The sequence below is a fragment of the Coturnix japonica genome, chromosome 23 (genome assembly GCF_001577835.2).
Source record: "Coturnix japonica isolate 7356 chromosome 23, Coturnix japonica 2.1, whole genome shotgun sequence".
Classification (NCBI taxonomy): Eukaryota; Metazoa; Chordata; class Aves; order Galliformes; family Phasianidae; genus Coturnix; species Coturnix japonica.
Genome location: NC_029538.1, coordinates 4,094,657 through 4,113,574, shown reverse-complemented (window position 1 = coordinate 4,113,574; position 18,918 = coordinate 4,094,657). Strand labels below are relative to the sequence as shown.

At 43.8% G+C, this 18,918-nt stretch overlaps 1 protein-coding gene across 1 annotated transcript in view; it reads right to left on the bottom strand.

Moving 5' to 3' along the window:
* The window catches only part of CSMD2 (CUB and Sushi multiple domains 2), a 187,233-nt gene that overhangs the window by 165,029 nt on the left and 3,286 nt on the right, over positions 1 to 18,918 (bottom strand). Inside the window, exon 3 of the mRNA XM_032448955.1 lies at positions 7,668 to 7,884. Within this exon, the coding sequence (XP_032304846.1) occupies positions 7,668 to 7,884 (217 nt within the window). The remainder of the gene's footprint in view (positions 1 to 7,667; positions 7,885 to 18,918) is intronic.

Below are 18,918 nucleotides of genomic sequence, written 5' to 3'. Positions count from 1 at the left end.
GCTTTTCTTTCGGAGTCAAGCTCAACCAGACCCAACACACTGATGTATTTTTCTTCCTGAGGCAGCATGGAGAGCATCCCTTCAGCTCCTGCCCTCTAACAAATGCTACACCCCCATTTTTCATGACCTTTACCTACCCTTTGCAAACAGCCCTCAATCCAACTTGATACAATCAACCCCCACACGCCAACATGACTTAAGAAGCAACTGCATTTTCCCTTCTCCAAGCCAAGGATAATTCATCAAGCCACAAGAGTCCTCTGCTTACCTCTGACACTGACAAAGGCTTCATTAACTAACACTGTCCCCGGGGATGGTCACAGGGCTCATAAATTCCAGCCTGGATGGATTTCTCTGCTCATTTAAAATGAGTTTTGGGTGAATTCCCACTAGAAAAGGGGTTATTTATAGGACCTAAAGCCTGCACAGCCATCTCAAATATACGGGACTTTCACAGCTCTGAAGCTGTGAGCAGCAACTAAGCATCAAGCTTCAATAAATGTCATTTTTCCAATGTATGGGGAAAAAAAAAGCAAAACATTCCCAAGTTCATCATTTTTTTATCATGTTCCTTTTATGCACATCTTGCTTTTACTCCCTCAGATAACAGAGAAACGAGCCAACTTTGGCAGCTGTTTCCTCTGGTTTTATTCTTACAAACTCAGAAGAAAAAGCACAAATTATCAGAAAGATCCCCCAAATGTTAGTAACATCTCAGCAAATCAGATCTGATATTCCCAGTAAAGTGGGGTGTAGCTCATAAAGCGAGCTGGTGTTTTGCTCTGTTTTCATTTCTTGTCCATCCAACACAGAAGGTCTTTGCCCAAGCATCTGTGAGTTTGGCTGTTCCCTTCCTGGAGCAGCAAAAATGTCAGTTTGAAAAGAGTCTGACGATCAGTTCCATCCAGCCAAGAAGATGGAATGGTAAATTATGTTCCTAGCCAAAAGAATGCACGCATTGCAATCAATAACGTCAAGAGAGTATTCTTCCCTTTTGGGCATTGGTACAAATCCATTTTAAAAAGAGAAAATATTTTCAACCCCGGGCAGTCACTTCATTTCCCCCAAAAGGTCCCTGTCAATGATTCAAAACAGCTCCTGAAGGACAAAGCAAAGCAACCCATAACAAATGCTGTGCAAGGAGGACATCACCTGTCCTTACAGGGTGAATCAGTCCCTTCCATCAGGAGCTATGCCTGGCTATGCAGCACACTGAGCACATCACGAGCACCACCCTGATGGAGCAGCAGGCTGCTGCTGATGCCCTGGGAACACAGCAACTTGAGCTTCATGTTTCTTCCATGGTAAACACAGGATTTCTTTCCTCAAGCATAATTTCTAACCTCATCGTTTAACAGAGACCACGGGTTTGTTATCATAAATCCTCCAGGGGCAGAGAAAGGCTTTCGCTGCTAAGTGCCAGCAGCTAACAAGGCCAAGGAATTCTCAGGGAACATTAAGTTTTCCAGACGCAGGAGCTGAATGTATCTTAAGGCTGAAAGGCTGCCTGTTTAACCACGTAAATAATCCCAGAACACGCTGGGCATCCAGGAGGGTGAGCGTATGGAGGGATAATCAAGCAAAAACTTTAATTATGGCTTTGTTAGCATCGGTACTTACCACCTATGCAGCCCTGTTCCTCCTGCTCTCCCCATCTGAATCTCAAGAAGCTGAAGCCACACAACTGTGAAGAGCCAAAGCCGACATGCAGAGCAGCTCTGGGTCTCAGCTGCCAACTCCACGCATCCCTCCGACTCCTGATGCATTCACAAGCAAGGTTCAAACTCTGCTTCAGACACCGGTCTGCAGAGAGAACCTTCACTTCTCCCAAGTGAATATTAAGCAGCAGCAGAAGGCAGGCACTGTTCTGCCCAGGTGACCCCAGGACAGCAGCTCAGCAGCCAGCTCTGATCCTTCTGGGCATGGCCACAAAGTACAGCCTCACTACTGACCAGAGGACAGCTATAATAATATAATATTACTACGTAATTATACGTAGTAATGAAACTTAACAGCAATAAGAAAGAAGGAATCAGTAGAAATTTGCTTTCTATAGACCTAAATCAAAGGGAAGCATCCAGATGGCACAAATAAGCGATGCAAGTTGGCCTTCACAACCAGTGCAGTGAAAACATGCCGACAGAACAGGTTAATAAGGAATGCAATTCTCAGATGTGCTGTATGATGAAAACAGCCTGAAACAAAAAACAGCTTCTGATGATGAAGATCTCTCTAAAAAGACTCCAGTATTGATTCACATCATACCCAATTCTCTGTTCACTTGCACCTTCTGTGAATGCTGAACACCAAGCAGGGATGAGGTGAACAATGCAGATAAATGCTGGTGTTTAGCAGATCTCAGCTCCAGGAATGCTGGATGTGCTGGAGGCAAAAAGCCTCAATCCCAACAGCATCACAGCTTTCACTTTGCATCAGCAACCTCTTCTTCTACACCCCTGCTCTGCTACCAACACAAGGACTGCAAACAACTCCAGCACGAGGCTGACATGCACATGGATGGGTGACAACAGCAACCAAACAGATCAAATGGAAATATTTCTCCTCCTCCCACATCCTTTAATTCCACCATAGCAGCAATAATCAGCTGCAGGACTGTGTATTACAAAGTAAGGGGAAGATGTCAGGGCAATTACCTTTGGACAGCAGAAGCCTTTATGTCTTCTGAACAGTTTTGAGTCTGCAAACAGACAATTACACTCACTATGAAAAAAGCCCAGCCGTCAGCAGCCTTGTGCCACACCAAGACACAACTATGAAGAGACTGAAGGGAGTCAGCCCACCCTCTGCTGCCCAACAGGAGAGTAATGAATTAGAGTCAATGGGCACTGCAGATTTGTCAATTTTCTATTTGAGCCTGCAAGTAATAGCGCTCCACAATTTCATTGTATCTTCAATGATCTAGTAAGATTGTATCATCTCCTGTAGTCTTTCATTAATTCTGATAAAAGAGAAATACGCATTGACTGGAGAGGATGCTTTGCCTGAGAAACTCTCAAGGTCAGACATTAAAGTGAAATAAAATAATTCCTTGACCTGGAGACTCAATGCATCCAAAAAAAAGCCTCCCTAAGGGAGGAAGGCACTTAAAGGCACAGATGTTTGTTTTGTGCTTTGAGTCCTTCCCCATCCCAGCAAACAGGCCCTCCAAGGGGGGAGGGTTAAGTATTCTACAGTTAAAACTTCCACAAATAAAGCTGTGCCATTTAACAGATGGAAATAAGCAATAACCAACAGCTGATGACACACTGCCATGCCTAAGGCAGCTCCCACCTCACCCATGTATTTTACCTGGAACACCAGTTCTGGGCACTGCAGGATCTACATAAAAATGACCACATTCAGACCTCACAACACTCTGCTTCTGTCATCTGAATGCTATTAACACTCAGCCTGAAGTTCTTGTGTTCAAGAAACATTCAGATGTTGTACTACAGGACACGCTCTAGCGGGGAAATATTGGTGGTAGGCGGAGTCTTAATTAAATCTATTAGATGTTACCTAATTATAGAAAATCCTTCTACGCTCAGCTTACTTTAATAAGAAGCAAGAGTCATTGTCAAGGATTTCTAGTAGATTTTTACCCATAAACACCATTAATCAGCAGTTTAGTGGGAAAACAAACCACTCACAGTTCGGATAACAGTGAGGCTTTAAGGCTGAGCCACAGAGAGCCCCTACACCGAGCACACAGCACGAACAGCCATATCTGGAGACAATCCCAGTCCAAAAATCCCCCTGCCCCAATTCCATCATCAGCTTTTTACCACCCATCACAATAACATGACCTAATAGAAATGCAGAGAACACAAACAGCCCCAAATGCTGCTGCATTCACCCCATCAGCTCTCCAAAACTTGAAGATTTTGTTGCATCCGTTATCCCACACTCAGCAATTCCCCACAGCATCAGGAACACTGCACACAGGGCATGATACAAGAACCATCAGTGTTCTGTGGTCACAATCCCTAGGAAGTTAATATGAAATGACCAAAAGAATCTGCTAAAGGGAGAAGGGAGATAGGATCTTGGAGCTAAGGATGACAGTAGGATTTAGCTGCCCCTCCTTATTCCTCTTATCTTTGCCCTCAGTAAAGCAGTGCAGTCCCCTTGCAGACATGAGCTGAGTACAAAGGACCACGGCACAGGACCAAAGGTGACTCCACAGATTCTTAACACCCATTTGTGTGCAGCTGGACAGCAAATTCAGCATCTCCAGGAATTCATTCCCCACTCTGAGCTCCAGCAAACCCTACATCAATGTGGGCAGCACCTGGAGCTGCATTGCTTCATGCAGACACACAGCACATGTTGGGGGATGCAACCTGCACTGCTCCCTTTCTATTGCCTTGAAGATCAAAAGCTCTCTTCTCCTGATTGATAATTAAGTACATCTCTACCAGTCTGTTATTTGAAGAGATGACCAAGAAAAACAGCTATCTGTTGGATCTGCAAACAGGTCATGCTGTGGGTAACTCGCCTCTTATCACCACTATCTGACACTTGTAAGATCAAACAAAGTATTTTATCTTGCAGCCTATTAAATATGGCCAAAGAGATGTGTTATAACTACATATTACTGACATTCTTCCCCTCAAGAAAGCACTGCACATCCCAGCCCTTTGCCTTTCCTAAGAGTTTGCAGAAGGAAGAGTACAAATCTCATTGATCAGAGCTATTCTGAGTGTAAACTCCATGTCTTCCATCACAACAAACAGGACTATGCACGTCAAACAGCTGACTTACCAAACACACTGCAAACACGCTTTCCCATCATCTTAATTACTTGAAGTCTTAGGCCTGCACTAAGTTAGCAACTAATTGAAGATCTCTGCATTAATTACAAATTATCAGCACCAGATGAAAACGTTTGAAGGCGGCACGCGGCCTCACTTTGCTACTTCTTTCTTTCTTGTCAGCTACTGTCTGGTTATGTCACGTAACCACAGTCAGATATGAAGAGGTGCAAAGCGGCTCCCAAACCCCACAGCAATCTGGAGATCCAAAAATAACTGCAAATATTCAAATTTCAGTCAGGTCTCTGCTGAGCTGCTAAGCCCAGCACGGTGGGAAAGCAATCAGGAAAGGAACCTGATTGGAGCATCCCCTGCACAATGACAATCAGTGCAGCACAATGGGAATTCACAAGAAGTATTCTTGAGCAACTGCAGTTCTCAGATCCAACCTCCAGCAGCAGCTCAGGGACTCAAAGGATTCAAAGGATGGGAGTTTGGGACAGCTTGGGCTGATGAGCACATGCAGGAAAGCCACGTCTGGCCCCAAAAAGAAGTGACAAATCGTATCTAATGGTTGAGAACACAGCTCTCCTATACGAGCCAAGGATAAAAATCCAGTTCCCCATATTCTTAGGATCTAAACAAGATTCTGCCTTGTGTGCAGTGCTTTCACTACTAAAAGCCAAGGCACAATGTGGGGAAAAAGCAGAATCATTTAAGAGGCTGAAGAAGGAAGGGCTCTGAGGCAAGCTCCCGTTTTATCAACCACAGCAAAGTCATACAAGAGATGGTAAGATCCCTGCACGTCTAAATTAAGACACTGAAACCCATTTAATATTCACATACTCATCACAAACACGCAGCGCAAATTCCCTAATATACAGTAAAGCAGTTTATTAGCAAATGTCTCATTGGATTAAGTCTGCTCTTATTCTATTAGGGAACTTTCACACCACATTAAATTGCAAGACAACAGGGTGTTCACCAGCACACGATGAAGGCAATTATTAACCCTTCCTTAGAAGGCACAGGCAAAAGGCATAGATGTGACACTGAGACATCAGATCAGGGGGACTCTTAGCAATATATGCCTTAAGTGGAACTCCAAGGTTTTGAGAGAACATGAACATCCTTCATCCCTCAGCACACCAACACATAAGCCACTCATTTATACCCAAGATCACTCAGTTCTTCCCAGTCAAGACCTACTGAAATAAATCAGCGATGCTCAACAATACAAGCTTCAGTGGGAGAAGCAGGGAGGCACAGTTCCTGTCTTTGTTGGCTGTTTTGTTGATAGGCCTTGAACAACAGTGAACAAAGCAGTTACCTTCACTATAGAAACAGCTTTTCTTTCCCTTTTGTATGCTTGCTTACAGCTTATTATGGCTCACCTCCCGGTAGCACCAGCTTTGATGAATGATGTGTGGTCATCCATCTTCAGGTGCTGCACTTCAGTGATGAATAGAATACATTTGGAAAGCAGTCCAAGAAAAAAAAAATTGATAGCCAAAGGGGACAAAAAAAGAAAGAAGAAAAAAGTCCAATGTTGGGCAACGGCTTCAGAACTTAATGAAGTAAGATGGATGTATGAGAAAATATGAGCTGAACAAAGAGATCAGACAGCAAACAGCACAGAGGAGCAAGATCCAGGTCTTGCAATCACTAATCTAGAAACATACAGGAGAAGAACAAGTGTCCATCATGTATGAGCCCACACCTCATTTACTACTATAAGCCCTCTGTGAGAGCTGTCAGTTCTCTAGAAAACCTTTTTCTGCTCATTTCCCTTCCCTCTGTGGCTCACCACTACCTGAATACATCATCCACTCATTAGAGATTAAATGCTCACATTGCTTTGTGCTCCTGCATCTTGTATGCGCTTCAAGTTGTGCAAAACATTCATTGGTGATGCAGAGGGAGGACATGATTTGTCTCCTGCAAGACCACACATTAAAAGGCAGCAGCCAAGCTGCACCTCAGAGGTCTGTTGTACCAATGGACTGTATCACAACACCCTTGCTGGTACTTCTGCCCATAACATATCATGCTTAAGAGTAGCTCAGAGCAATAGCTGGGCACAGTTATTCCATGGTGTCTGATTTACAGTTGTGTTGGAGAAGATACTGAAGTCAAAGAACTCAAATAGTTGGAAGTAAAATGTCCAGAACCATCCATGTCCAGCATCCAAACAAGGATTCTAACACAGGATGCCACCATTGCTCCTTCATTGAGCACATTACTATCAGATATCAGCAGCAATCAGACACCACATCACACAACAACAGGCATATAGGAGTCATTACTCCTCCAAATGCAGAAAATTGGCATAACGTTTAACAGCTGCTACATAGTAATGCATTATTTTCCATAATCAGCCTCTCATTGACTTTCTATTAATTTCAAGATGGTGCCCTGAAGTCTTAGAAATCAAACTCCACGGAGATTCTCCATACTAAAATATCTTACTCAAAGATCCACCAGTTCAGACAGAAGTGAGAAAATACCTCCCCAATCCAGCTGATGGGCCAGCCACATGTTGAGTCATTTGGGTAATTCCCCACAAAACACTGGGTAGAGATGTAAACTGAAACCCATTCCTTATCCATCCTCCCACTCAGAATCTCCTTCAGATTGAAGGAAGCTCCTCTGCACATTAGCTTTGCTTCCCTCTTGCTCCATTTTCTAATTAACTTCTCTGGATATCTAGAATGACTTTTGATAAATCATTACTGTCAGGCATTCAGAGAAACATATCAAACTTTATCAGAGATAAGAAAGCAAAGGAGCTGTAAAGAACTGCTCATGAAGAACCACAGTTTATTGCAGGATATATCAGCAACCTGAATGCATTTAATCCTACTAGCAGAAATAGGAATAGGCTTATAAACACCTCTATCATAGACAATGTACCTTGTTCTCAGGTTCCCCTGCTGAAGGGGTCCATCGTAGATAGATAAGACATCAAAATCTTCCTCTAATGCAAAGGACTGGAAAACAAGCTGTATCCTGTTCTGCTCCTCAGCAGTGATTGTCCAAGTGCAGTTTGCATAATTTGGATATCCATATGGAAAGCCTGGACTCTGTATCGTCCCATTGGGGCCGTGCAAAATGTGACTGCAGTTCTGGGCTGGTGAAAGAGAAGACAAAAGTACAAGTCAAATGGTGCAGAATACAAATTCAGCATCATCACCATCGAAACAGACCACGTAGGATTCTTCCCACTCAACCTGCTTAGGTTGCAGGCTAAACACACAGCAAACATCTCCCAGGCCACATTCATAAGGCACTTCTGTGACTCCACAGCTGAGGCAGAAGCCCCATCCCACATCCACCAACTAAATACTTAAAGCCATCAATTTTCCCTTCCCCAAAGCACTACCTGTGAGCACTCCATCCCAAAGATAAAGATCAACTGCCATGATACACAATTTCCGGATATATGAGACTTTTTTTTCCTCTCTCTCAAGGGAAACTAGTACATAAATATGTGCTGGGGACAGCCTAAATGACAAATTCTCCTTAGTGCTTTCCTCTCTTCACTGCTACTTTACTGGAATGTCTTTTGAGGCACAAAGACAAATTCACTCATACAAACCTGGATATCTCTTTGCAGCTCTAATGAAATAACCCCTATTTGCCCACACCAAAATGAAACCACAGACAGTTTGCAAGGCAACTGCTGTGAAACCAAAAGCAAAGCTTCACCTTTATCCTATGGCAGCAAACCTGCTGGTCAGTGCTGCTTAAACATGGGCTGGCTTTTCTCATGGGTCCTGCCTTGCTTACCCTGCTTATGCATCACCTGTGCCAGTCGAGTTGAAATGAATCCGACTAGAAATTGCTTCTTTGATTTCTCATTGCTTTTTTTAAAGGCAGCAATGGTGTTTACGCTTCTGAGTGCCAACCAGCTACAGGTAAAGAACTGCAGAGTAAGGCTCATTAAAGCCAATCACAATTAAATTGACCTACTTTGGTGTAAAAATGCTCAGTGAAACTTGTCTCCATAGGATGAAGCTCACACCTTCATGAATCTAAAATGGTTAATCATATTTACTTCCCAGGGACTCTTTTTGTACCCTGTTTATTACATAAGGAAGAGTTACGACAGCCCTATAATCCATGGGGAACTGAAGCTGAGCTAGGCACATCACTCATTAACAAGGCCAGACTCCAGTACTTTGCATTGCTGCAGCACCTGGCATCTGCCTCTCTCAGTGCAGTTTGTCAATATAAATGAATACAAGAGTGAATCCTTCCCCCCTCCTCCACCTTAGCTCGATCCCCTTGCAGGATGGTGTAAAGCCAACAGCCAACACAGGACTGGGAATGGCACAGAGGGGTAAAATTGGGCTGGGTTTGGTTTAGTGACTCAAAGACTGCCAAAGTCCCATCACTTCCAGCCCCCTCGAACTCAATCACAGCCTCTCCCCTTCACCCAGCCTGGCACACAGTAAGCAATGCGGCAGTTGAATCTCCATCTACTGCACATTATTTTATCTTAATTGTAAGTACATATCATCAGAACAATTTAAGGAAAGTGGGGAATTGAAGAGGCTGAATCTCTCATTTTCCCGATGGCATCAAAGCCACCAGCACTGCATGAGGTTGAGAAAGCAAATTCAAGGTCAGAGATGCTGCGTTCCAAACATTTCCAAGGTCATATGAAAGACAAGATTTAAGATCAATATAGATTTATGCTATCCTTGTGTAATTAGTGGTTAAAACAAAGAATAATGCCTCCAACCCAGCCAAATCCAAACAAATATGTAAGAGAAAATGAGGACAAGGCTCTATGACAGATCCAATCAATCCACTGAAATAACTTCATGTTCATGATCCTGACCAAGATGCGCCATGTACGTAGTTAACAAAACTGCTCATCGCAAAGAAAAATTAGTTCTCCAAAAAGCTGACAATCTGAAAAGCAATATATACTTCATCAACTGTGATAGGAGGGAGCTTCGTTTATATTGGACACTGATGGAAGTCAGCAGGCATAGGAAAAGAGATGCTGGAAGCCCAGGAGAATTTATGCATGCTCTGTAATTTGTTTTCAGGTATGAGTTAGCTCAGCTCAGGCTTGACTGACAAAACCTTATCTGAAGTACATGACAAGGAAACACACCATTTCTCCTCTGAATACTTGCAGAAACAATTCTCTTTATCCCTTTGGCCCAGGAGCACGAACAAACAGAGGTTTACAAGGACGATGCCAGTCGGCGCTGTGCAGTTTAGATGAATTCACCTTTGGCTGTGGACATTTCCCTCACTGCCCCCCACCCCACTGCAGGCTGACACCCACCCAGTGCCCCCCCAGAACAATCCCACATCCCTCTGCTATCTAGGTTAAGAAAAAGGCTCCTTTTCCTAAGGTTTACTGCTCTGAATGATTTACCTGCAAGTGACTGTGCCTTCCTATGTAGCAGACCTCTGGATCTTTCAGACTACCAGAAATCAGAACTAATCTACCCACAGGCTGCCTTTCATTATCTTGTTCACACAATTCAAGTGAACACACAGGGAAAGTACCTTCAGACTTCATAAATTAAGCCTTGTTTCCCTAAGCATTCACCTTTTCATAGTTTTAACTTAACCTGCAGTCTTATATCAAAGCCCACAGGGTAATAAATAATGCAGAGGCATTCCATTAACTATAACTTTTAATCAAAAGCCACTGGATTCAAGAACATCATCAAGGGGATGATTAACATCTCTGATAGCCAGTGCCTTTTTTTACTGTGAACGCATGAAATGAAGAACACAAGGGCAAAGAATACACATTTTATCTGAATCTAGCTCACACCCCTACTGCCAAGTCCCTGAAGGATCACAGCATGGGCCCCAAATCCAAAGCAGGGCACGAGTTCCATACTACAGCAGACTTGCACAGTACTATGGGGATATCACATCATCCCTGCTTGTACATCTCTCTCCTCAACACTAAGCTAACCTTCTCCCTTGGAAGGAATGGGAAAAAAACATAATAAAGCTAAAAAGACTTGTTTTTATGTTTCATGATTGAACTTTGAAAGGGCATACAATCCCAGTAGCATGATCAAAGGAGTTCTGCCCATTTCAAGCAACATCAAAAGCCATAGCAGGGCAAAACTTAAATCACAAGAACATGACAGTGCACGTATGTCTGTCTTACAGCTGCACAGCATCCCTTGACATGTTGAGAGGCCAGAGACTTCAACTGCTGGAAAGAAATGCCTTGTTGGGTTAAGACAAATTGCTGCAGCGAGTACATGGGTCATGGCAGCAGCTGCCAGATCATCCCCCAAGGCTGAAGCTCCCTGTTTCTAACAGGACAGGGCAGCACGGCAGCTGACCTGATACAGGCTGCCCCCTGCCCTGGAACAGCAAGGATTTGGGGCTTCAAGACCTTGTATTTTAAAAGCAGATTGCTATTAAAAGGGGGACCCTAAAAATCACGCTACCTGGAGTATAGCTGGTAAGTGCTTGAGCTGCACCACAACACACGTCCAAGTTGGGTTATCAGAGACATTACTATGCCATGCTGCCTTCCCCAGGTGCATGCTCTATCTTTCTCAGTTACTTTAGCAGCACTTACCCCAGCAGATTTATATACCACTTTACTATCTGAAATGCTTACAATCTAAACAGAACCAAAGCTAGAGAACAGGACAGGCCTTTAGCAGATTTGTACCAGTGTTTCAGAGTTGTCACAACCAGCAAAACTACATCATCTCGTGTTAAGGGGCTGCACTACAGATGAAACATTGTATAAGTAGATAGACAAAATGATGCCAATATACTCTGTTAAAAGCAGCAGAAATACATCTACTTTTAATCATCGTCTATGAAAAATCCCTGCTATCAATGCTAAATAATCTAAGCAGTATCAAAGTAAACGGAGAAGTCTCTGTTTATTAAAGATACATAAATGATTTTTTTTCCCCCCTCAGTATTTTGTACCAGCAATCTTACAACACTGTTCTCTTTAAGCTAGCTCAAGTTCAGTGGCTGGAGGCAGATGGGACACACATCCCTCCATACACATCTGATCCAACAGCAAGCAGACAGCAATAGATGCAATGTCGAACAACATTCCCAGTAGGAGTAAAGTAGATCTTTGCCCAGATGATGCTGATGAGGAACCTGAGTTACTGAACTACCAACTGGTCCACAAAGCAGCACCTGCTAGTCAAATTCCAGCTTTCACCATCTTCCTTAGAAACAAGGTGACAAAGAGAATCACAATGACTGCTTCATCTGGAAACATGAGTAGAACAAAGTAGAGGAATGGGTCTGCCTGCAGCACAACAGGAGAGATTGTTTCCACGCTCTACTGACCCCCAGAGATGGCATCCAGCCAGGCAGTTTGATGCAAAGAGTGTATATAGAAAAAAGAAAACCCTGAACCTTTGAACAATAAACAAAGAGTAGGAATCCCATCAGTAAAGGCAGTGCACTACAGCTCAGCCAGGGAGCAGGGCTTGGCTTCATTCACAGCTACTGCTGAGGATGTGCCATGCTGTATTGCTGCATATTGGTTGAAACCAGAGCAAGGGACTCTGTGTAAGAATCCTTTGTGATCTCCTGATGAAACTGAGAAACACACAAACCACCCGTTATGGGACATCACCTGCTCAGCTGAGTGCTATCAGTTATCCCAAATTCAGCCCCAGCGGACTCTTCTCAAGGGATGCAATTTTCTCCGTTCAAAACTTTCCCTTTCAAGATCATCTCTTAATCAATTCTGACTGCTCCCTGAGCACCACCACTCCTCTACGTTGCCATTGTCAGCATAATAATCACCCCAAGCACTTCTACATTTATTTCCATCTTCAAAGCCCTCCTCAACCGTTAACCAATTAATGCATATCCTCCGCATGCTGCCTCCAGAGCCAGGTTCTCCCACCACTTCCCTTCGTGGCTTTATGGTTACCCAGATATCCTTTACAAACACCGCAGCCAGTCTCACACTGCTCAGGTTTGTGTCATTCTCCTGTTCTACACCTGACAGCTCAGCTCATCCCTGATGTGGAAACCCACAACAAGGAAACCAACCTGTCAAAAGCATCTGCACAAAGCCCAGGCTCCACTCACAGGCTGAATTTCTACTTTCCTGATTTATACGGTGCTAATCATGAGCTCTAAAACCAAATTTCCAATCTCTATTTCAATTCTTTGCCAGTGAAAGGATACATGAATCTTAACAGGCAATCCACGGTGCTCAATTAGGATTCCTTTATCTAAAAAAAAAAGGGGGTAAGAAAGGTGAAATAATATTCAGTGTGAAATCCATCTCACAAATCACACTGTGGGCCTCATTTAAAGATCTTCTTACGATAGATTTGCATCAGTTTCCATTCCTCCTTTTGCCAAACCCACATCACCATGAGAAGACCTGCAGTACCTGGGCTGTTATTTGCCTTATCAGACATCAGAGCAACCTGGTTATGTTTTCATCTGCCTGTAATTCCTTGGAAAGCCAAGAGCTGCACCAATCTGTGGTAATTGCAGGGCAGCCACTGGTCCTTTCCAGCACCAGGAGCTCAGAAAGAAAGGAGACAGAAGTTCTGAAGAAGGAAATGACACAGAACAGACTTCAAATACTCAGCTAAAGCCATAACCAGCAAGTTAGCTGTCAGTAGTGACCAAGATCTTACTACGCCTCTGGATAAAGAAATAAAAAGCCCTCATCATGAATAAGCACATACTCCACTTCATTCTTCCACTGTACTCAATAGAGAGATGCGCTTCACATTTACAAGTGCATTGAGATCTTCCAACAAAACGCACTGCCAGGCGTTAGCATTGTAACAGCTTGCTCTTCTGTTATTGTATTTGAATTACAAAAAGCAGCAAACAGAAGGCAATTTCTCTCGGGAATTTTTGTTGGGATATAAATCCATTTGTGTATTTGATTCTGTTAACAGCACTTTCACAATCGCATCCTTTAAGTAGAGCTGCACTTTGTATTTACTACCAAAAGCCTACTTGTCACCTTGAGCAATCAATGAAAGTCACCAGAAGCCCACGCTGCACAGACTTGACAATTCACTTAGCCAAAGGAGCCAAAAATCCACCCAAAAACCAGGAGTGGTGCCACAGACTAATGAAGAAACAGCAACAAAAGGTCCCTCATGAATCAGATGCAGAAGAAAAAGCAACTATTTGAAACACTTCAATTACATCCAGAGTTTCGTGCCTTTCACATAGACTTTCCATATCCACACATAACAACCAATCTACACTCTGAAAGCGATACCAGGCTTCTTTTCCTCTTGTTCTGACCCAATTTGGAAAGGTTCTCATTTAAGCCCCAATCTGAGACAATATATGACTCCCAAAGCACCTCCATACAGTTGCTGTGTTCCACAGCCTCCATCCACACTAAGTGCCAAAGCCTCAGAGCTGATTTCCAGTACATTGTACTATTTTATTTTTCTTTCTGCTTGTCCGTTCATTTAAAAACTCATTTTCACCCTCGGACTTTCTATTTAATCTTAGTTTTCAATCCCAAAAGCAGATCAATACCTTTCTTCTTCAATCTACATAGCTCTCAATCAAAGAGTTAACAAGGGGTGAATTGCATCGACTTGTAGGCTCAAATTGGGTGGGTTTTTTTGGGGGGTAAGAAATCTCATTTGCTAAATGCGGGCATGGAAAAGGAAAAAAACCTGCCCATATAACAGCCCTTGGCATTAGGCAAAAAAAAAGAGGTTATAATTTGTTCCCTAGTTTAAGCCTATCGCAGCACTCAGTAGGAACAAATGACAGACCCTCCCATAAAACATCATTTTCTGGAGCACTTTAAATGCAGTGAATTAACTCGCTGTTGCTAAGCTGACTTCCATCAGTTAGAATTGGCTATTTATGAAGAGATGATGACAGCACGGGCTTGCAGGACCATTTCTGATGCCCTTATTCTTGATAAAGGTACAGCAAGCAACACCACTTCCCAGCAATGAAACATCCATGGGTCTGAGACACCTGCATGGAGCTACTACAGCCCTCTTCACTATGAAGGCCCAAGAAATTCATTCAACAAAAGCCACACAAACCACGAGGTTTCACTGTGTTTTACCTCCAGGCTTTAAAGCAAAACACGGGGACCATTTCACACATTGTTCCCTCAACAAATGTGTACCTGCCAGGTTGTTTTCTTAGATGTATTTTCACTAAGACACCCTGCCAAAACACTGCAGATCCAACACAGTTGTGCTTTGCCATCATCTTTCAAGATGATGAGAGTCAGCACAGCTTCTAGAAGCAGAGTTGGAGCCCTCGGGGAAAGGGAGAACCCTGCAGAGGATTCAGCCTCTTCTCAGCGCATCCCAGGACTGGTTCCTATGGAGGCTGTGTTAAATCCAGCTTTAGAAGAAATCCCAACAGGGACCAGTTCCCTGCTCTTCAAAAACTCATTATTTCAGCAAGTAGATGCTACTTTTTCTCTGTTAACAACGAGGTTTTTCAAGTGGTGCTTAACTTTAATGGAAACAGCGCAGGATTGTGGCTAACAGTTGAGCAGGGTCCACAACCAGCATCTAACCTTCCCATAACAGAGACAAAAACACAATCGAGGGATATAAACAATATGCTGCACGATGCAGGTAGCATCTTATAAAATGACACTGGCTTTGGGAAAGCTCATTACACTTCTGAGGAAACAGATTTCTTATTTTTGGAAAGATAGATGTTTTTTTCTTGGTATCATTATTCAGTGTATCCAATGGGAAAGGAACACTGAATTGGCCCTTGGTTGCAGAAGAAACGAGCTGCCATTTTCTGCACCTCCAGCTTGGCAATGGCTGCTCAATGAGCATCACATCAAGCGCCTACCTGACAAAGGACCAGCTCCTCCCTGGCCCTGTAGCAAAGAGAGGAGGAAAGAATCCTGCTGAACATAATGGGGTGAAAGAAACGTGAAGGAGGAATGGCTGAGGAAAAGAATTCCCTTTACAAGCCATTAGGTCTCAAGCTTGGGAACACAAAAAATGCACAAATGTGGACATATATACATGCCAATGACCATGCAAGAAATACAGCACAGCCTATAGGAAGAGCCAAGCTGCATTACACTCCTGACTTTTTGCCACGAGTACTTTATTTCTTGAAGTACAGCAGCAAACAGACAACCTTCACCTTCACGTCATTCCCAATTAATCCCAAATTGTACGTGAAATGATTGAATTCGCTCCGTGCAATCAAGGGAGAGAACCAAGAGCATCGAAACCTGTGAGGCTAATCAACACAGCGCAATTTGTATCTGCAGAAAGCCTATTGCAAACATAGCCACATCTCTCCGCAGAATAAATCTGTAAATCATTTCAGCATTCTGCAGATTTTACTCATACCCAATTGGAAGTGAAACAGAAGGACAACGGCTCACACCCTCAAGGACTTCCAAGAGCCAACAGCCATGGAGAAGAGCTGGAACTGGGCTGCAATGACTCCTCCAAGTAGAGAAGGAACACAAACAGAAGAGCACTGAACCATAAGATCCCCAGCAATGGGCATCTCTCCAGCTATCAGTTCACCTTTGCCATCTCCCTATTGCAATGCTCTTGCAACTCCTACAGCACCTGGTTCCGGATGCAGGTGAGGCCATTATTACCAAGGGCAAGGAGATTCCCACATGGTCCACATCTGAGCTGGCAGCCTCAGAAACAGCTCAATTCCCATGTCTATAAGCAACACTTGTGGAATAAAGGCAGGAGGATGGAACCTAAATGAAGCCATTTCATTAGGACAAAACACACTTAGCATTCCAGAGTGCTAGCACAAGCCAGAGGCCAAAGGAACCAATCTTCTCTTTTTTTCGTTTTTAAATGTCCTGGATAAAGACACCTTTATTGATATTCATTGTTGCTTTATCTGCCTTGAAATGGGAACTGCAGACATTTTGATAAATGGATTGAGAAATTGTTCTGTTTCAGCGTAACTACAGCAAAATGCCTTCACGTTTGCTCGTGCAGATACAGCTCAGACCTCATCCTCAGGGACAAGACACCTCATAAACATCTCCTTTCTCAGGAGGCCCAGTCAAAGGTACATATGAGTACAAAGCTGTTCTCTGCTGGTGCTGGTTGCCCCATCACACATTAATTACCCTTTAGACACTGCATTGTTGTCTCATTGCATGGGTGTCACAGAACACCCCAAGTTGGAAGGGACCCGTAAGTCCTTTAAAGTGACCTTCCCCTTCCTTTTTTGCATTCAATAACATAGAGAGATTTTTTCTTTTTTTAATTACTTTTTTATCACACATCTCCCTGGCAACCAATGCTGCTCTGGACCTCACAGTTGCAAATCTTCCTGCAATTCCATGAGAGCCATAGCTCACCACATCACCCTGCTGCACAATTATATGGGCCCCACAGTCATAACCAGCAGCTGTAGGGCTCCCATAGCCCCTGTTCCTCCTCCCCCCAGCAGTGGCATACAGTGCATCATGGCAGCAATGCCTGCACCTCGAAGACAGAGCATCACTGCAGTCACTCCTGCGACAGGCTGAAGGAAGAGACATAGCTCAGACTGGGAAGAAAAAAGGAACACCATATTCAGTCCACTGTGAAGCAACGTAAGAAAGCCACAAGACAAAAAACCCTCTGATCCACTTCCACATAGGGCAGGTAAAAGGAAAATGCACACAATCTCACTGCAGCATGTTATCTCCATCCTGGCCGTGTCCATGGTAGCAAAGACTGAAACGGAGTTAATTTGATTTCTTTAATCAATGGGATTTTCCCAGTTACACATTAACCACTATCAGATCAGTCAGCCACTGCATAGCATGGCAGAGGCATATTTATTTTGCAGATTACTGCACTGCATCATGTTTATAGCAAGTAAAGTACATTGATTTCCATAATTGCACTGTACTTCACTCCTCCAGAAACACTGTGTAAACAGACACTATGAGGGCTACCAGCACCAGAGCACTGGGGTTTTTTCTTGCATCTCTATCTTGATTTCTTTGAAAGCAGTTTAAGTACCTACATCTTAAAGTCCCTCTTTGTCCCTGAAAACAGATCAATGAGGCAGTTGTTCCTGTTTAGGAAAAAGCATTCTCTACAGCAGGAATACAACCTATTGAATACGCTACCAACAGCTCAGCTACACCTTAAGCCTTGAATCACCTTGGCAAACACATCTCCACTGGGATCTATGGCAGACTGCCTGGATCACGTTTCCTGCACCCATTCTGACAGATGCATCCTTTTGACAGGAACTCATAGACAACTGGAAGGCAGCCACCGAGGATCAACAGAGCAGACATCCACCTCTGTACCACTGCAGGCTGCCTGGGCTGGGAACCATCAGCCAGCTGAATACAGAATTTCCTTAGGAGCTATGTGACATGACAGACCGGCTCTGCGGCAAGGAAAGCTTGAGCCTGGATGTTCTTCAGCAGCATCGAGAGGCCACGACTGAAAACAGAGTGACGGGCAATGGGGAATCACACAGCAAAGGGAAGCTTCCTGTACCCCAAATGATGAACTCAATCAGCATGAAGAACGAGAAGGCAAAGAATGAGTGAGATGGATTGCTAAGGGTCACATAGCAAGGCAGCACCACACACTGCAGTGGTCCCAGTAAGGGTTCCTTCCCCTGCACACCTCTACCTGTTGTATGGGCACTTGCTTCCATGGAGAAGGCCATGATAAATGCAGACACTCTTCAGGAAGATCTCACCAGAGCACCAACCTCCATGAAGAGGTAAGAAAACAAGTTCAATGTGCTCCATTCAAACCAGAGTGCCACAGCTGTCCAGGTACACATGGACAGACACACAGCAAGGGAAGGATTGGGCCAATCCTACACAACTGAGGATCACCCCCATGTCACCCCACTGTGACACACTGAAAGCATCCTGCCCAGGCCAAGCATCTCCTCCTCTGTGGTCCCAAAGGCAAGGAGAGCATTGCAACACAAAGCCACCCTCCCCAGGCCAGTCTGATCCCAAGCAAAGAGCTGCAACCTCTACAAGTCTGCCAGAACCACCTCCATCTCCTGTAACAAAAGGCATCAGCAAGACATGAATGAGTAAGTGGGAATCATTCATTCCATTTAGCACTGCTATCTACACTGCCTCAACGCTGGTAGTAGGACTCATACCAAAATGACATGCTCAGCTACTATCATCATATACTCTAGTTTCATCAGGTGCCACAATCAAATGTAATCA